Source organism: Scyliorhinus canicula, chromosome 14 (assembly GCF_902713615.1).
Source record: "Scyliorhinus canicula chromosome 14, sScyCan1.1, whole genome shotgun sequence".
NCBI classification, from domain to species: Eukaryota; Metazoa; Chordata; class Chondrichthyes; order Carcharhiniformes; family Scyliorhinidae; genus Scyliorhinus; species Scyliorhinus canicula.
Genome location: NC_052159.1, coordinates 4,359,955 through 4,380,706, shown reverse-complemented (window position 1 = coordinate 4,380,706; position 20,752 = coordinate 4,359,955). Strand labels below are relative to the sequence as shown.

Below are 20,752 nucleotides of genomic sequence, written 5' to 3'. Positions count from 1 at the left end.
GTTGACGGTCGTCCTGGGAGGGAGCGTAACCAACATAATGCTTGCCCAGATGAAGAGAATCCCCAAAGGGCGGCTGCCCAACCTCGGTTACGATGCTGAAAGGATACTTGGAGCAGCCTCCCTCCTCCACAAACCAACCAACAGCTCAGGAGAGGAGCAAGGAGAAAGATCCAAGCGGGAGCAGTTTTGGGCCCCTTATCTAAATAAGGATGTGGTGGCCTTGGAAAGGGTCCAGAGGAGGTTCACAAGAATGATCGCTGGAATGAAGAACTTGTCGTATGAGGAACGGTTGAGGACTGTGGGTCTTTACTCGTTGGAGTTTATAAGGATGAGGGGGATCTTAATGAAACTTACAGAATACTGAGAGGCCTGGATAGAGTGGACATGGAGAGGAAAACTAGAAGCAGAGGACAAATCTCAGACTGAAGGGACAATCCTTTAAAACAGAGATGAGGAATTTTTTCAGCCAGTGGACGGTGAATCTGTGGAACTCTTTGCTACAGAAGGCGGTGGAGGCCAAATCGCTGAGAGTTTTCAAGACACCGAGGGATAGGATCTTGATTAATATGGGGATCGGGGATTATGGGGAGAAGAATGGGGATGAGAAACATATCAGCCATGATTGAATGGTGGAGCAGACTCAATGGGCTGAGTGGCCTAATTCTGCTCTTGTGTCTTGTGGGGAAACAAAATAACTCCACCTCCGAGTCAGAAGGAACCCAGTCCGCCCCAGATACAAACTCTGCCCAGGCCAAAAGAATTCAGAGATTATTAAAATAAATGGAAAAGGAAACCTGAAATGCATTAGCTCTGTCTGTTGGGGGGGGGGGGGGGGGGGGGGGGGCTATCCTCCATCTCGGTGAGGACTGAACTAACCCTATCAACCATAACCACCCATCCGGGTTCTACCTGTCTTCTCAAATGAGACTGGGCGTTAAAAAAAACACCGCTCCCGCCACCGCAAGGTTTATAAAACAAAATAACCAAAAGGAGTAAAACTGCACAAAGTACACTTCCCTTAATTGACAAAAAATGATTTTGCTGGAACAGAATAATTAATGGCGCAGGCAATCGCTCTCACATTTCGCACCCCCTACAGGATTAAAAAAAGACAACAACAAAAAGTCAACAACATGATCCATAGAGACCCTACAGTCCGTTTGACCCATCGAGTCTGCACCGACCCTCCAAAAGAGCACCCTACTTAGGCCCGCTTCCACGCCCAATCCTGTAACCCCAGTTAATCTGCACATCTATAGATGCTTTGGGACAATTTAGCATAATCTGCACATCTTTGGACCTTGGAGGAAACCCACGGTGAGAACATGCAAATATCACAGTCACCCAAGGTTGGAATGGAACCAGGTCCCTGGTGCTGTGAGGCAGCAATGCTAACTACTGTGCCGCCCCTATAGGGAATAAAGTTCACAATAAAAGAAGAACCGCAGCATAAATTGCAGGATGGACATCTTCCTTGTTGCACGAGAAGGCAAAGGATAAGGCAGTATCAAAGAGCATTTTTTCAGGATCTCTCAAGGATTCCAATGATTGAAGCATGATACACCATCACTCCTACCATGCTGTCTCTCCGCCCAGGCAGTGGGAATGATTTGACCCATTTTGGTCACCAACCCCTCATGACGAGTGTCGAGTATGGGACCAGTGATTGATTCTCATTTCCTGAACCCGTCAGCATAAATGACGCACCATGTAGCAGGATTTGGGCAACACGAAGGCGGCCCCTAACCAGGAACAGTGCTTTTTTGAGTGCATGAGCCCCCCTGCGCCTCTGCCGCTCTTCTAAAATTATCCTGCGATTCTCTGAAGTGAGCTACAACGACCTACACCACAGAGCTGAAATTCTCAGCCAAGACAGCACCTTCTTAGGTGGCCATCATCCAGATGCACACCGCAACACCAAGGCGAGAGCCTGCTCAGCAGGAACTGCACCGCTACTGGCAACTGCACAGTTACCGGCAACTGCATCACTACTGGTAACTGCTCGGTTACCGGCAACTGCACTGCTACCAGCAACGCCACCGCTACTGGCAACTGCACCACTACCGGCAACTTCACCGCCACTGGCAACTGCACCACTACCGGCAACTTCACCGCCACTGACAACTGCACAGTTACTGGCAACTGCATCGCTACTGGTAACTGCTCGGTTACCAGCAACTGCACTGCTACCAGCAACTCCACCGCTACTGGCAACTGCACCACTACCGGCAACTTCACCGCCACTGGCAACTGCACAGTTACTGGCAACTGCATCGCTACTGGTAACTGCTCGGTTACCGGCAACTTCACCGCTACCGACAACTGCACCGCTACCAGCACTGCACCACTACCGGCAACTGCACCACTACCAGCAACTGCACAGCTGCCGGCAACTGCACAACTGCACCGTTACCAGCAACTGCACCGCTACCGGCAACTGCACCACTACCAGCAACTGCACAGCTACCGGCAACTGCACAACTGCACCGCTCCCGGCAACTGCACCGCTACCAGCAACTGCACCACTACCAGCAACTGCACCACTACCAGCAACTCCACCGCTCCCGGCAACTGTACCGCTACCAGCAACTGCACCACTACCAACAACTGCACAACAGCACTGCTACCAGCAACTGCACCGCTCCCGGCAACTACACCGCTACTGGCAACTGCACCGCTACCGGCAACTGCTCAACTGCACCGCTACCAGCAACTGTACAGCTACTAGCAACTGTACAGCTACTAGCAATTGCACCGCTACCAGCAAATTCACCGCTACCGGCAACTGCACCGCTCCGGCAACCACATTGCTACCGGCAACTGCACAGTTACCGGCAACTGCACCACTACCAGCAACTTCCCCTCTACCGGTAACTGCACCGCTACCGGCAACTGCAGTGCTTTCGGCAACTGCACAGTTACCGCACCGCTGCCAGCAACTGCACCACTACCAGCAACTTCAGCGCTACCGGCAACTGCACAGTTACCGGCAACTGCATCGCTGCCGGCAACTGCACCACTACCGGCAACTTCACCGCTACCGGCAACTGCATCGCTACCAGCAACTGCATAGTTGCCGGCAACTTCACCGCTACCGGCAACTGCACAGGGACATAGTACGAGCCGTCCAGGGACATAGCACGAGCCGTTTAATGAAAATCAAACAATGTAACCCGAGAATAAACAAGTATAAAATGTGCATCAAAGAGAAATGAAGGATTAAAAAAACACACAGAACTGAAGATTGCGGAAACGCAACTGCTCATGTGCTCAGATAACATGGACACTCTCCTCCTCCACCACCACCACCTCGGGGGGGTTTGACTTTGAAGGAAGCTTCCTGTCTTAAGCTTCCAGTCCTACGAAAGTTGTTTTGATATAAATTTTTATCACCATTTCGGACCTTGGCATGATAAGCTCAACATAGATCTCATCTTTGACTTCAGTAACAAGAATCTTTTGTGCTGCAACTGAGGTTTGACTTTCCAAGGCAATGTTTACTTTTAAAGATCATCGTCTTTTCAAACACTGTACATTGGCTCGGATCCATCACCTATTTATAACCTTTTGGTTCAAAGTGGTTGTCAGATAAATTGCTATTTAATGTACTGATTTTAAAAAGAGTTCTGTAGGTCCTTTTCAGTGGTTTATTGCTCAGTCATGCTTGTTCGAACTAGAATGTGGAACTATGCTTGTGCATTAATACTTAGAAGTTCTGACAAGGGGGTGGCACAGTGGTTAGCACTGCTGAAGGGGCTGGTTTAGCACAGTGGGCTAAATAGCTGTCTTGCAATGCAGAACAATGGCAGCAGCGCGGGTTCAATTCCCGTACCGGCCTCCAGGCGCCGGAATGTGGTGACTAGGGGCTTTTCACAGTAACTTCATTGAAGCCTATTTGTGACAATAGCGATTATTATTATTACTGCTGCCTCACGGGGCCGAGGACCCGGGTTCGATCCTGGCCCCGGGTCAATGTCCGTGTGGAGTTTGCACATTCTCCCCGTGTTTGCGTGGGTTTCTCCCCCAAACCCAAAGATGCGCAGGGTTGGTGGATTGGCCACGCTAAATTGCCTCTTAATTGGAAAAAAATTGGGTACTCTAAATTTATAAAAAAATAAGTTCTGATAGGCAATTTACGACCTGAAATGACAGACTGATGAATTTGATAACAATGACTTGAGGTGAACCAACAGCAATTGAATGGGCAAATAAACTTTTTAACATCCATAAAATCCCGACAGTGCAGAAGGCTGCCATTCAGCCCATTGGGTCTGTACCACTCCCCCAAAAGAGCACCCAACTTAGGTCCACATGTCCGCCCTATACCCATAACCCCACCTAACCACATCTTGGGCGACACAGTAGCACAGTGGTTAGCTCTGTGCTTCACAGCTCCAGGGCCCCAGGTTCGATTCCCAGCTTGGGTCATTGTCTGTGCGGAGTCTGCACGTTCTCCCCGTATCTGTGTGGGTTTCCCCCGGGTGCTCCGGTTTCCTCCCACAATCCAAAGATGTGAAAGTTAGGTGGATTGGCAATGCTAAGTTGCCCTTAGTGTCCAAAAAAGGTTCGTTGGGTTACTGGGTTATGGAAATAGGGTGAAAGTGTGGGCTTAAGTAGGGTGAGCTTTCCAAGGGCCAGTGCAGACTCGATGGGTCGAATGGCTGCCTCCTGCACTGTAAATTTAATGATTCCATGAACAAGCGGCAATTTAGCATGGCCAATCCACCTAACCTGCACATCTTTGGTTTGTGGGAGAAACCGGAGCACCCGGAGGGAACCCAGGCAGAAACGGGGAGAATGTGCAAACTCCACAGTCACCCAAAGTTAGAATCAAACCAGGGTCCCTGGCTCTGTGAGGCAGCGGTGCTAACCACTGTGCCACAGTGCCATTTGAGACTTGGAGCTTGATGGGCATTTGTAATTTAGAAATTTTGAGTAAATGTATTTGTCCATGGGATGTAGGTATCGCTAGCAACGCCAGCTTTTATTGCTAATTGCCTTTTTGAGGTGTAGTGAACTGCCTTCCAGAATTTGTTCTAGCCTGCATAGCATAGGCATTCCCACTGTTCCAGGAATTTAACTTGAACAATAAAGGAATACCATATCAATGATGGTGTATGACTTGGAAGGGAACGCCCAAGAGGTGGTATCCCTTTGAATACTTCTCCTCGAGGTGATGAGGTCCTGGGTTTGGAAGATACTGTTGGAGAGCGAGTTACTGCATTACATCCTGTAGGTTATACACCATGCGGTCACAGTGAACTGATGATAATGACGGGTGAATATTTAAGATGGTAAATGGGGTGCCAGTTAAGCAGGTTGATTTTCCCTGACAGTTGTTGAGAAGCCAGGGGCCCAGATTCGATTCCCGGCTTGTGCGGAGTCTGTACGTTCTCCCCGTGTCTGCGTGGGTTTTCTCCGGGTGCTCTGGAGTTTCCTCCCACAAGTCCTGAAAGACGTGCTTGTTAGGTGAATTGGACATTCTGAATTCTCCCTCTCTGTACCCGAACAGGCGACTAGGCGATTTTCACAGTAACGTCATTGCAGTGTTTAATGTAAGCCGACTTGTGACAATAAAGATTAGTTCAGATGGGGCAGCAGGGTGGCACAGTGGGTTAGCCCTGCTGCCTCATGGCACTGAGGTCCCAGGTTCGATCTCGGCTCTGGGTCACTGTCTGTGTAGAGTTTGCACATTCTCCCCGTGTTTGCGTGGGCAACCGAAAGATGTGCAGGTGGATTGACCACACTAAATTGTCCCTTAATTGGAAAAAATGAATTGGGTAATCTAAATTTATAAAGAAAAAACAAGATTACTTTAGATGGCTAGGAGGCAAGAAATGTTCAGAGGCTATCATGCAGCAGTTTTGATTTCTCTCCCTCCAAATTTCATCCTCTTATCTCTCCTATAAAGCTGATGACTGATCCTGGTGCCCAGTAACCCTCCAGTACTGGTGGTGAAATGTCCCACACAGTGATGTTTGGCAGGCAGCTTGATAGGTTAGGATCTCATCCTCACCCGGTACAACTGGTTATATCTTTCCACTTGCCCAGCACCTAGGCCAATTGAATCCACTCCAAAGTCGTTTTTGAGAAGTTAATTTAAGCAGGTATCAAAACTGGGACACTCTGTTCTTTTCATGATTCAGTGATTGGGGAGGAAACAGTTTGTCTCCACATGGTTTGCACATCAGAGAATTAACAAGTTAGATTAGTGTCTTAAATTCATCAAGATAATATGTGCAATTGTACAGGACGAACGTGATGGTGAAATTTCTTCAAACCTTGCAAGAGAAATTAGCGGTAGCACAGATAGTATCTTTTCAGTCCTGGTTTCCTACCTGAAGGGTCTGCTGGATACTTAGCAGAAAGGAGAATTACCTTTAAAATCTTTTCTCTTCTTGAAAACATTCTGCAACACCGAATTACAAAACAATTATTTTAATTATGTGACTAATGTTGCATTACACACTTGCTCATACTTTCCATTAAAAATAATTATTCCTTATTTGTACACATCAATTTTACATGTTTGCTTGTTCATTTTCTTTTTAAAAATGTCCTACAGCAAACAGAAATGCAGTGTAGCTTGAAAACTTGTGTATGTGACATTGTGTGTGTTTTTAAAAAGATAGGTAATGTTTGTTATTATTGTTTATTGCCTGAAAATACACAGCAAACTCAGTCTTTAATTGATCTGGCAGGATGTTCTCTGCTAGTTTCCTTTGCTCCTGTTCTTGCTGGGATATGGTTCCACAGAAATGTCCCAATGTTATTTCCTACTCCTGCACATTAGCTGTCTTATTCAATCTCCTTTGATAACTTGACAAAATGACTGAACCTGAACAATGAGAACCTGCAGCATATTCACGCATCTAGCCATCACATCCTGACTCCTTCAAAAAGTCCCTGCTCATGTCTTAGAATTATCTGAGATTTTACTCCACTCACTTCAGCTCGAACATACTGAGGCCATGTGCAGCATGTTAGCTGGGAAACTTACAAACTATTTGGACATAATGGTGGAAATAAAGGTTGCAACTGTCATTTCTAAGCACTTGATTTACCACCAACAGGGGACATTTCAGAACCTCAGGGCAGCATATTGCAGAATCCAAGTAAATAGTTGAAAATAATTCATGATTAGCCCTGTATTATTCTTGCAAAGCTTATCCATATGTTTACATTGTCTGTCGAAGTTGTTTTGTGCTTAACAACCTGAAGTAGCTCCCTCCACCCCTCTCATCCAAAGACACCAAGACCTATTTCCAGATTTTGAGAAGAGCTAACTTGCCATAGGCCAGTGATGGAACCAAGAATAATTTGTGTTTAAAAGTATCTTTAACATGTCAAAGTCCCACAGAGCTTCACAGGCTTGTTGTGAGACAAAACGTAACGCTGAGCCACGAGACAGTAGGACAGATGACCAAAAGCTTGGTTAAAACAGAGAGCGAGTTGCACAGCGTCTTCCCCACAGCTACTAGACTCCTCAACGACTCTCCCTCGGACTGATCTGTTCCCTGTAAGAACACTATTCACGATGCCCTATGCTGCTCTTGTTTGGCTTTGTTCCGCACTGTAACCAATCACTATTTGTTGATGCACCACCGTCAATATACTGTGTTGATGATCCTTTTGTCTATTATGTACGTACTGTGTACATTCCCTTGGCCGCAGAAAAATACTTTTCACTGTACTTCAGTACAGGTGACAACAAAAATCAATCAATCAATCAGAATAAATAATAACAGCAAATGCTGGAAATACTCAATAGATCAGGCAGTATCTATGGAGATAAAAACAGAGTTATTATTTCAGGTTAATGAAGAGCCAGCCATCATCAACCTGAATCAATTCTGTTTCTCTTTGCACAGGTGCTGCTCGACCTGTGTTTTTACAGCATTTCCTATTGTGCAAATAACGGGCTGGATTCTCCAGTTCCCCAGCCGCTTGTTTCTCGGCAGCACACCGTCTGCTGGCAGTGCGATTCTCTACTCGCCCCAGTTGTCAATGGGATTTTGCATTGAAACCACTCGACGCTGCAGGGAAAACTGCAGGTGGGAGTGGGCTGGCAGCGGGAACGGAGAATACCGGCCAATATAACCTGCTTCCAAGACCTGAAGTTATCACTTTTTTGACTCTAGGTTTCCTGTGTGGCTCTTGACCATCCCACAGAATTCTTTGTCTTTACTATTTGCCTAAGAAAATAACCAACTAGTTTCTAAGGCATAGAGTGACCAATTCCAGGCTGACTGCATGATTGTGTGGCTGCTGACCACTCTGAGGGTTGGCAGAGGTGTGGTTTGGGGAAACTAGTACTCTTCTTTTCTTTGGGTAGTGCCAGTTTACAACATAATACCCAAGTGTAGGTTTGCTGTTGCCATGTTTTGAGGGCTTTACTCTCCTTCCAATATTTCCAACCTCCAACTTTGTTCGATAAGCTTTATCAAGGTCAATCATTATCTTTTAGTGTATAGTATCCGAACAGCTAGTCTCCTATCGGGATGGATGGTTTTTGATCTGAGATTTTATCAATCACTCTTTGAATGGAGTTATTTTGGCAACTACATAAAATTGCTAGTGAGCTACAAATTCTAAACAAAGCATGCTTGGATACTTTAACCAAACCTTTTTTAAAAAAAAAGATCATCTAATATGTGTTGTCTTTACTACATGAACTAACATTGGGCTATACGCGGGTACACTCGTAACTGTGGTAATGAGACAAATAACCTGGTTTATTAATTATTGTTGTTAATTGAGCAAGTGAGAAACCACCTGCAGGCTTTTATTATTTTGCATTTATTAATAAGTTTATTTGAAAATATATTTTCTTGTTCCCAGAACCCTAAGACTAAAGCTGAGATTGAGAAGTTGCTACACGATGGGAAGAAGAAGGAACTGCGCGATCGTCTGTGTTGCAGAATGACGTTTGGTACAGCAGGGCTGCGTTCTGCCATGGGTGCTGGTTTCTCCTGTATTAACGACCTGACAATCATACAGTCCACTCAGGTGGGTACCTGACTGAGTTTAAAAATTTTTTTAGAATGCCTAATTATTATTTTCCAATTAAGAGGCAATTTAGCGTGGCCAATCCACCTACGCCTCGCATCTTTGGGTTGTGGGGATGAGACCCACGCAGAAACGGGGAGAATGTGCAAACTTCATATGGACAGGGACCCGGAGCCAGGATTTGAACCCAGGTCCTCGGCGGCATGAGGCAGCAGTGCTAACCACTGCGCCACTATGCCACCCCTGACTTTTGTGAATCAATGTAGGGCTCGGAGGAAAGAGCAGGGGAGTGGGAATAATTGGATAACTTTTGACCATTGGCTGATTCGGGAAAAGACATGTCAGAGCTGTGCATGATTCTGTTCTTGTCTTGTACTGACATGCATATCATGCAGCAAGAGTCACTGAATAGTTAATTGTAAAGAACAGGAACTGTTCCTCTACACCTTTTGCTAAAAATATACTTAATTCATAAAACTTCTGAAGGTGTATTACAGTACAATTCAGATGTGGCTGTTCACATAGGGCTGGTTTAGCTCAACGGGCTAGTCAGCTAGTTTGTGATGCAGAACAAGGCCAGCAGCGATGGTTCAATTCCTGTACCAGCTGAGAATTCTGAATTCTCCCTCTGTGTACCCGAACAGGTGCTGGAATGTGGCGACTAGGGGCTTTTCACAGTAACTTCATACTTGTGACAATAAAAGATTATTATTATTTTTAAATGGTGCTAAACACATTAATTTGGTTAAACATAGTACATGACATTTTAGAGTGCCTCAATCCATTTGAGATAAATATTGCAACAACATTTCCATTTGCATCTAAACATTTTCTGCTACATACTACATACACTTTTTTTTCTAAAGTTTAGAGTACCCAGTACTCTAAAGGGGACAATTTAATAATAGTACTAATCGCTTATTGTCACAAGTAAGCTTCAATGAAGTTACTGTGAAAAGCCCCCGGCGCCATTTCGGGGAGGCCGGTACGGGAATTGAACCCGCGCTGCTGGCATTGTTCTGCATGCAAGCCAGCTATTTAGCCCACTGTGCTAAACCAGCCCCATTAAGGGGGCAATTTAGTGTGGCCAATCCACCTACACTGCACATCTTTGGGTTGTGGGGGCGAAACCCACGCAAACACGGGGAGAATGTGCAAACTCCACACGGACAGTGACCCAGGGCCGGGATTCAAACCTGCGACCTTGGCGCCGTGAGGGAGCAGGGCTAACCCACTGCGCCACCGTGCTCTCTGCTACATACACTGAGGGATTATGCAATGTTGCAACTGGCATAAAATGGCAGGAGGGCCTGTCCCATTCAACCTTGGCAGTATCTCCAGTAGATGCTTCAGCTATTGTTCGGGATTTTTGTGTCGGTCTGCAATAAGAACATAAGAACATAAGAACTAGGAGCAGGAGTAGGCCATCTGGCCCCTCGAGCCTGCTCCGCCATTCAATTAGATCATGGCTGATCTTTTGTGGACTCAGCTCCACTTTCCGGCCCGAACACCATAACCCTTAATCCCTTTATTCTTCAAAAAACTATCTATCTTTACCTTAAAAACATGTAATGAAGGAGCCTCAACTGCTTCACTGGGCAAGGAATTCCATAGATTCACAACCTTTTGGGTGAAGAAGTTCCTCCTAAACTCAGTCCTAAATCTACTTCCCCTTATTTTGAGGCTATGTCCGCTAGTTCTGCTGTCACTCGCCAGTGGAAACAACCTGCCCGCATCTAGCCTATCTATTCCCTTCATAATTTTAAATGTTTCTATAAGATCCCCCCTCATCCTTCTAAATTCCAACGAGTACAGTCCCAGTCTACTCAACCTCTCCTCATAATCCAACCCCTTCAGCTCTGGGATTAACCTAGTGAATCTCCTCTGCACACCCTCCAGCGCCAGTACGTCCTTTCTCAAGTAAGGAGACCAAAACTGAACACAATACTCCAGGTGTGGCCGCACTAACACCTTATACAATTGCAACATAACCTCTCTAGTCTTAAACTCCATCCCTCTAGCAATGAAGGACAAAATTCCATTTGCCTTCTTAAGCACCTGTTGCACTTGTAAACCAACCTTCTGTGACTCATGCACTAGCCCACCCAAGTCTCTCTGAACAGCGGCATGCTATAATATTTTATCGTTTAAATAATAATCCCGTTTGCTGTTATTCCTACCAAAATGGATAACCTCACATTTGTCAACATTGTATTCCATCTGCCAGACCCGAGCCCATTGACTTAACCTATCCAAATCCCTCTGCAGACTTCCAGTATCCTTGATTATGGACAAAACCTCGTGCTGGAACACTAACTAACAAGTTTCAGGCAGCTTTCACCAAGTTAATGGCTTTCAAGTAGCAATTAAGTTTGTCTCCTGGGAATAGAATTTATTTTACTGACATTAATTAATGTGTCTCTAAACAGCCTAGTTGTTGAATCAACTGTGGCCTTTATGGTTAACATGGCTTTGGAGGGGGCTCCACGGTGGCGCAGTGGGTTAGCCCTGTTGCCTCACGGCGCCAAGGTCCCAGGTTCGATCCTGGCTCTGGGTCACTGTCCATGCGGAGTTTGCACATTCTCCCCGTGTCTGCGTGGGTTTCGCCCCCACAACCCAAAGATGTGTAGGGTAGGTGGATTGGCCACGCTAAATTGGGAAAAAATGAATTGGGTACTCTAAATTTATTTATTTTTTAAAAGAAAAAAAACCATGGCTTTGGAGAATGCCTGTTTCATGCTTCCTTCAGGCATTTATAGTAAAATTATATTCCACATTTTACTAAATTGCTGATTCAACTTCATTACAAATAACAAACATTCAAAACCCTTTGACACCACCCCAATAGAAGCTCGTCATTTTATGGATTTTAGAACTGATGTGTCCTGGTAGCTGATTGGGAACCACTTGCTATTTGTATACAAATCTTCCTGTGCCATCGCAGACTGAGTAAATATTTGCTGTTTTTCTAAGTTTCTGTAAACTTGAGCTTTCCTGTTCGTATCCTAATTTGCTCTAAGTCCCATTCCTCCTCACCCCTATGTTTGCTGATCTACGTTGAGTCCTAGTCCAGTAATGTCTCAATTTTTAATGTTTTTATTCTTGTATTCAAATCCCTACATGACTTTGCCTCCCCTCTACATCTGCAACCACCTTCTGCTTAACATTGTGCTTTTGCTGGCTCACTTTCTCTTGCTGTCTCTCTCCTCCTTTAAAACTTTCCTTAAAATCTACCTTTTTCACCAAGCTTTTGGTTCACTGTACTAATATTTCCTTGCGTCTCACAGCCCATTGTCTCAGTAGTTGGCACTCTCATTTTCAGTCTGAGGTTTGTGGGTTCGGGTCCCACTGCAGGACTTGAGCACAAAAATCATAGCTAACACTTTGGCGCAGTACTCAGAAAGCACAATCTTTTGCATGAAATGTTGTACTTTCCGCCTTCTCAGGTGGATGTGAAAGATCCATGGCACTATTTAGAAGATCATCTAGGGAGGTATCCTAAATGTGCTGGCCAATATTTATCCCTCAATCAACATCAAAACAGATTTGCAGAGGGCAGCGGTGGCGCAGTGTTAGCATTGCTGCCTCACGGCGCTGAGGTCCCAGGTTCGATCCTGGCTCTGGGTCACTGTCCGTGTGGAGTTTGCATATTCTCCCCGTGTATGCGTGGATCTCACCCCCACAACCCAAAGATGTGCAGGGTAGTGGAATTAGCCTCGCAACATTGCCCCTAAATAAAAAAAAACAGATTTGTGGCAGCTTACTGTGAGAAAATTGGTTGTTATGTTTCCTACATTACAACTGAAATGACACAAATAGTGCTTCATCAGCTGAGACATCCAGTGGTTGTGAAAGGCACATTCTAAATGGAACTTTGTATTTTTATGTGCCTAGGTGTCAAATTTTGTTTGACACTCTTGTGAAGCAGCTTTGGGACATTTAGCTATTTTAAAGACTCTGTTTAAATGCAAACTGCTGTTATAATTGCTGTCGTTGTTGCCCCTACCTCCTTAGTCAGAGTGACTCTTTTTAAATGCAATAGCAGGTTGTGCATTGCTGATTCATTCAGACAAGAAGAGCCCAGGTTCAATTCTGAATTAGCTGGACTAGCAGTACGATTGATGCAATTGACGTCAGAAACTTAGATTAAGGCACTAAAATATCTTGCACCATCCGTGCTGCTTCATACTTGTGGCCAGTAGGTGTGAGCAAGACAAAACTTGGTTGTGTTATGTCTAAAATTCAGCAGATTGTTTTATGTCCACCCTTGTGCATAAAAAATGGATGAGATTCTGAAAGGATGCAAAACACTGTGCAACTGCACCACAGAACTACAAGAAGAGTGAGAATTTTCAAAACCCTATCGTAGTGCGCATTTTTAATATAAACCATCTCACATTCACTGTGTTGGAGATTATCAATTCTGCTCATTTTGAACGTGACTTTACTGCATTTCTTTTTCTCTCTCCTTCTAGGGGAGGAGGCAGTGTAATGATATTGTTACTGGAATTGTAATCCAGAGACCCGGGGCAATGATCTGGGGACCCAGGTTCGAATCCCACCACGGCACTATAAAATATTTGGAAATAGAAGTCACTTAGCGTCCTTTAGGGAAGGAAATCTGCCATCTTTACCTGGTCTGGCCTACACGTGACTCCAGACCCACAACAATGTGGCTAACTCTGAAATGACCTAGCAAATCACTCCATTGTATTCAACTGCTACAAAGGAATGAAACTGGATGGACCACCCTGCATCGGTCTAGGCACCGGAAACAGTAACAGTAAACCCAGCTCTATCGACCCTGCAAAGTCCTTACTAAGATGTGGGGGCTTGTGCCAAAGTTGGGTGAGCTGTCTCACAGACTAGTCAAGCAACAAGCTGACATTGTCTGTAGAGAATGATTCTGTGAGTATGACAATGCCCCAAACACTGCTATCACCAGTTCTGGGTATGGTCTGTCCTGCCGGTGAGACAGGACAGCAGAGGTGGCACAGTGGTTTACAGTTGGGAGGGAGTCGCCCTGGCTGTCCTCAACATCATCTCTGGACTCAATGAAGTCTCATGGCTTCAGGTTAAACATGGGCAAGGAAACCTCCTGTTGATTACCATGTACCGTCCACCATCAGCTGATTAATTTTTTAAAATGAATTTGCAGGATGTGGGCCAGCATTTAATTCCCACCCCTAGTTTCCCTTTAGAAGGTGATGGTGAGCTGCCACCTTAAATCGCTGCAGTCCCTGGTACACCAGGGTAGGCCAACAGTGCTGTTAGGAAGAGAGTTCCAGGACTTCGCCCCAGAGACAGTGAAGGAATGGTGATATATTTCCAAGTCAGGATGGTGAGTGATTTGGAGGGGAACCTCCAGGTGGTGGCGTTCCGAGATATCTGTTGCTCTTGAAAGTACCTAAACATATCCACCTCACCAAGGCCAGCTTTCTCCCTCAGCTCCTCCCAGTCAGCAAACTAACCCTCCAAAAATAGGTCCTTTATCCTCTCCAGCCCCTTACCTTTCCACCCCCCTGAAAGTGGCATCAAGGTTCCCAGGTTGGAACAAATGATTCCTGCAGATAGGGGACCACTTTGACAGCACCCTCAGCTTAAAATGCTGATGGAACAGCCGCCACATCTTTCAGGGTGGAGATAATCAGCTGATTCTATGAATACTTCACTGAAGCAAACAGCAGAGAGGGCACGCCAATGCCTCCAGGCACGACACCAACTCCATCCATACCCAGGCAACCTCCTGGTCCCTGAACCAATCTTAACCTTCTTTGCATTGGCCGCCCAATAGTAACAAATAGGCTCAGCAGCGCCAAAGCCCATGCCTGCCTCTCCCTCTGTAACAGCCCCATCTGAATCCTAGGCGTTCACCGCGCCCATATAAACCCTGTTACAAACCATTCCAACCCCTGGAAAAACGCTTAAGGCAGGAAAACCAGAAGGCACTGAAACAAAAGAACGTATTTTTGGCAATATACTCTTCTTAATTCGCTTGCAACCAGTGTTGCTCGTTATGCTTTCCTTAATTTGCTCTGTTTTAACTACCTTTGCTCAAGAGTCGCGAGGTAGTTTTTTGATACCACCACAAGGTTCAAAACCGAATACTGATCAATGACTCGATACACCAGTTAGTAAGTTTGAAATCAATGCACATTAATTTACACACACAGTCAATTATTACTCATGCACAAACTCTATTCACTAAACTACAACTACTACTAAAAGCCTATACTTAGCTTTGGGCGCCCACTCAGTCAGAGGAACAATGGCCGTTGTCCGGTTCTGATACTGCTGGCTTCGAACTGGTATAGAATAGTAGCTAGGAGCGCCTATCTCATAGTGTGCATTGACCTTAGACTTACTTGGCTGGTGCTTGGCGGGCCTCTCGTCGCTGAGAGCCAAAGCCAAGATGAAGGTGAAGAAGAAGAGAGCGCTCTGACCTTGGGGACTCTTCTTTATAACCCAAAGGGTTTCGCGCCCTTCTGGGTGGTTCCTGGACTTGGCCCCAATTAATTGGACCATGTCCCAATCGTTTGTATTGATTCTCTCCAATAAAGGGGTCGTTCCTCGATCCACTGGGTGGGCCCTAGGTAACCGTTGGCCTGCCTTTGTTTGAGTCTCCACTGGCGCCAGGGAGTCTGCCCTGGTACCGATTGCTTAAATGTTTCTCTTTTGTCCCCAGAGATAGCTCATTACTATGCTAATGGCTTGTAGTATCGGTCTGTCTGGGAGCTGCAAGTTCCAATCCACAGGCAAACCTTGCATCTGCTTGTTTTCCTAGCACTGTCCAATTTTCCCTGTACTCTTTGCGAATGTCCATTTTGGAATCTGGACGTGACCACCCCAGGTGGCTACACCAGCCCGCCAGAGACAATGGAAGGCTGCTCCATCTCTGTAAATCCACGTTCACCCTACTGACCAAACTAATGAGGTCAGGAACTAAGTGATCGTGGTGGAACCCAAACTGAGCGTCCGTGAGCAGGTTATTGCTGAATAAGTGCCATTTGATAGCACTGTTGATGACTCCTTCCATCACTTTAATGATGATGGCGAGGAGACTGATATGGTGGTAATTGGCTCAGTTGGATTTGTCCTACTTTTTTGTACAGGACACACCTGGGCAATTTTCCACATTGGTCCGAGGTCCCAGGTTCTATCCCGGCTCTGGGTCACTGTTCGTGTGGAGTTTGCACATTCTCCCCATGTTTGCATGAGTTTCGCCCCCACAACCCAAAGATGTGCCGGATAGGTGGATTGGCCACGCTAAATTGCCCCTTAATTGGAAAAAATGAATTGGGTACACCAAATTTAAAAAAAAAAGAAGTGGGGATGTTTGCGGATGACTGCACAATGTTCAGCACCATTGGTCAGATAATGAAGCAGTCCATGTCCAGATGCAGCAAGACCTGGACAATATCTAGGCTCGGGCTGACAAGTGGCAAGTTACATTCGTGACACACAAGTGCCAGGCAATGATCATCTCCTACAAGAAAGAATCTAGCCATCACCCCTTGACATTCAATGGCATTACCATCGCTGAGTCCCCCACAATCAACATCCTGGGGGTTACCATTGATCAGAAACTAAACTGGACCCAGCCATATTAATACTGTGGCTACCAGAGGTGGCACAGTGGATAGTGCTGCTGCCTCACAGCGCCAGGGACCTGGGTTCAATTCCAGCTTTGGGCCACTGTCTGTGTAGAGTTTACACTTTCTCCCTGTGTCTGCGTGGATTTCCTCTGGGTGCTCTGGTTTCCCTCAACAGTCCAAAGATGTGCAGGTTGGCTGGGGATATGGGGTTACAGGGATAAGGCAATAGAATGGGCCTAGGTAGTCTAGGTAGAGTGCTCTTTCAGAGGGTTGATGTGGACTCAATGGGCTGAATGGCCTCTCCTGCACTGTCAGAATTCTTTGGTTTTATTGCCACAGGCTGGTCAAAGGCTAGGAATCCTACAGTGACTAACTAGTGTATTGAAATTCTCTCCACTTGCAGATCCAACAACACTCATGAGGCTCAACACCATCCAGGACAAAGCAGTTTATTGCTCCCCCTTCCACAAACATTCAAACCCTCCACCACCGACAAACAGTGGCAGCCGTGTGCACCATCTACAAGATGCACTGCAGTAACTCACCAAGGTTCCTTAGGCAGCATCTTCCAAACCCATGATCACTACCATCTAGAAGGACAGGAGCAGCAGCTACCTGGGAACCCCACCAGCTGGAGGTTCCCCTCCAAGTCACTCACTACCCTGACTTGGAAATATATCACAGTTCCTTCACTGTCGCTGGGGCAACATCCTGCATCTCTCTCTAACAGCACAGTGGGTGTACCTATACCTCAGGGACTGCAGTGGTTCAAGAAGGCAGCTCACCATCACCCTCTGAAGGATAATTAGGGATGGGCCATAATCATAATAATCTTTATTAGTGTCACAAGTAGGCTGACATTAACACTGCAATGAAGTTACTGTGAAAATCCCTCAGTCGCCACATTCCGGCGTCTGTTCGGGTCACTGAGGAAGAATTCAGAATGTCCAATTCACTGAACAGCATGTCTTTCGGGACTAATGGGAGGAACCCGGAGCCCCCAGACGAAACCCAGACGCGGGGAGAACAAATGCTGGCCTAACCAACGATGCCCATATCCTGTAAATTAATTTTAAAAATCTCCCTGGAATAATCACATAGTGCTCATATTATATTGATTGGTTTTGCTGACGAGTCTGCTCAGTCTTCCAATTAGTATCACAAAGCAGGATCTTAGAACTAAATAACTTATTGTGACGTGACTACAAAATGAGGCAGAAGTCTGTCTCATGATACTTGCTTTTAGTTGATATGCAGTCAATAGGCAGGTAACTGCAATGGGCTCCTGATCAATTTAAAGGAATCAAATTCCAGACTTCTTTATGCATTCAGACCTTTTCATGCATGTTCAGGGCTGTTTGTGCTTTCAAAGAAGAGGACATCAACCTAATTAGACTTGATGGGGATTGGCAACACAGTACCAGAGGAAATCTTGGAGTAGCCTGCTTGAGGTTGTGTCACCTCGTCAGTTCTTGTCCCTTGCAATGCACTGACAATATAAGTGCTTTCGTGACATGTATGAGAAAGACAAGAAATTGAGAAAAGCCACTTTAATTAATGGGCTGCTTATTGACACCAGCTTTGTTTGAAAATATTAACTATAAACATTGACATTCTGTATGCAGTGAGTCAGTATTTTTAAAATTTAGAGTACTCAAATAATTTTTTTCTAATTACGGGTCAATTTAGCGTGGCCAATCCGCCTAATCTGCACATCTTTGGGTTGTGGGGGTGAGATGCACGCAAACACGGGGAGAATGTGCAAACTCCACATGGACAGTGACCCGGGGCCGGGATCAAACCCAGGTTTATTGGCGCCGTGAGGCAGCATGCATGCAGTGATGTTGAGCTCTGAAAGCAGTAGTAAAATTGGTAAAAAGCAGTAATAAAATTGTGCAATTTCCTGTTGAACATAGAGCTTCACCTTCCATTTTTGTGTGACTGGACATCATCAGCAGTTCCATATGGTAACCAACCAATCAATGTTTACTTGCCTGTAAATCTGTGTCAATCTGTTAATAATAATAATCGCATTGTCACAAGTAGGCTTACTGTGAAAAGCCCCTAGTCGCCACATTCCGGCGCCTGTTCGAGGAGGCTGGTACGGGAATTGAACGCATGCTGCTGCCTTGTTCTGCATTACAAGCCAGCTGTTTAACCCACTGTGCTAACCCAGCCCCATTAGCAAACAACAGTGCTGCTCTGACAAGAGGCGCTGAGAAGCAAAATTCAATGAATTCACAAAAGAAAATTGCATATACAGTATTGAGGAGTTTATGCTGTGTCCAGAAATGCTCAAATTAATGTCATGCTTGACAAATCTATTGGAATTCTGAGTTGATGGTGTGGTGGGGTGGTCTGTTTAGACTTTCCGAAGGCTTTTGGCAAAGTCACACAAGAAATGAAATGAAATGAAAAAATGAAATGAAAATTGCTTATTGTCACGAGTAGGCTTCAATGAAGTTACTGTGAAAAGCCCCTAGTCGCCACATTCCAGCGCCTGTCCGGGGAGGCTGGTACGGGAATCGAACCGTGCTGCTGGCCTGCTTGGTCTGCTTTAAAAGCCAGCGATTTAGCCCAGTGAGCTAAACCAGCCTCCCCCCCCCCCCCCCCCCCCCCCGCTCAAAACCAACTTTATTAAATCCAAAAGAAAGCAATATGAACAATGTGCAACATCCCAAAATACAATTCAACGTGTAAAGTTGCAAAACAGTCCAACAATCCCCTTTCAACCATTGAGAGTAAAACTCGGACAAACAGGAAACCTAAACAACCCCCACCCACCTTCAGTAGAAAAACATTTTATCGAGGCTTTTATCATTCACTCATCGGACAATCATAAGTGCACCAATGTCAGGCGAAACAACTTTATTCTGTGTGGGAAGTGAGTGCTGATTGGTTGGCAGTTGATTGATAGAGGCACGTTGCCATGCAGAATGCACGAGCAACTGATTGTTAACTGCCAAGCATTGTGTAACATTTTAGATTGGCAGCCTGGCTTAGATTGTCAAGATCCATCAACCCGTACAAAATACTCTACAATTATTTCAACTCCTGTCCATTTCTTTGGGCGAATGCCTCAGCTTCCTCTGGAGTCTCGAAGTAGTGGTCCTTTTCATATGTCACCCGGAGGCATGCAGGGCAAACCAAGCCAAACCAAACTTTGTTCTGGTACAGTGCTGCCTTGGCCTTGTTGAAAGTTGCACAACACCCTGGCAGATTCTTACCTCATGGCCTTTCTATCTGCTATTCCGATGCTCCTTCGCCCACCACAAAACTCTTTCTTTATCCTGATAGCTGTGCTGTGGAATGGCACTATATTCGCATGAGGTGGCTCACCAGGATGGGGCTTCTGCCTCAGCGACCTGTGGGCTCGATGCAACTCAATGCATTCTGCATGGCAACGTGCCTCTATCAATCAACTATTTCTCCTTTCCGCACCATCTTTCAGAACAACTGCAGCATAAACGTTGTCAGATTCGGGCCCTCCAGAAACCCAACTACTTTCAGATTCTGCCTTCTTGACCGATTTTCTAGGTCGGCCACCTTAGTCCTCAAACTTTTGTTGTCAGCCACCAACCTTGTCACCTTCAGAGACAATATCTGGTCGCTCTGCCTCGACCGAGCAACCCCCACCTCTTGCAGCTCCCTGGTGCTTCACCACCTCGTCCACCTTAGCCAGGGCCCCTTGAATCGAGGAAATTGCCACCTCGATTGCCTCCTCATGGTCTCCCGAGACTTCTGGACGCAGTTTCTGCACTTCCACAGCTAAAGTTTCAGTGGCTCCTGACACTGCAATCCCATCACTATTTTCTTCATCACCACGGCACTCGAAGCCTTCACCTTTGAAGCTGTTCATGGGATGTGGGTGTCACTGGCTGGGCCAGCATTTATTGCCAAATGCTCATCACTGAGGGCATTTTAAGAGTCAACCACATTGCTGTGGGTCTGGAGTTACGTGTAGGCCAAACCGGATAAGGGAGGCAGATTTCCTGAAGGGCATTAGTGATGGGTTTTTACAACAATCATGACCATTAATTCCAGATTTTAATTGAATTAAATTTGCCCTGGTGGGATTCGAACCCATGTCCCCAGAGCATTACCGTGGCTCTCTGGATTACTAGTCCAGTGACAATACCACTACGCCA

General features: G+C 45.8%; 1 protein-coding gene across 1 annotated transcript in view; it reads left to right on the top strand.

Moving 5' to 3' along the window:
• pgm2l1 (phosphoglucomutase 2-like 1) overlaps positions 1–20,752 on the top strand; it is a 174,181-nt gene that overhangs the window by 17,169 nt on the left and 136,260 nt on the right. Inside the window, exon 2 of the mRNA XM_038818972.1 lies at positions 8,842–9,009. Within this exon, the coding sequence (XP_038674900.1) occupies positions 8,842–9,009 (168 nt within the window). The remainder of the gene's footprint in view (positions 1–8,841; positions 9,010–20,752) is intronic.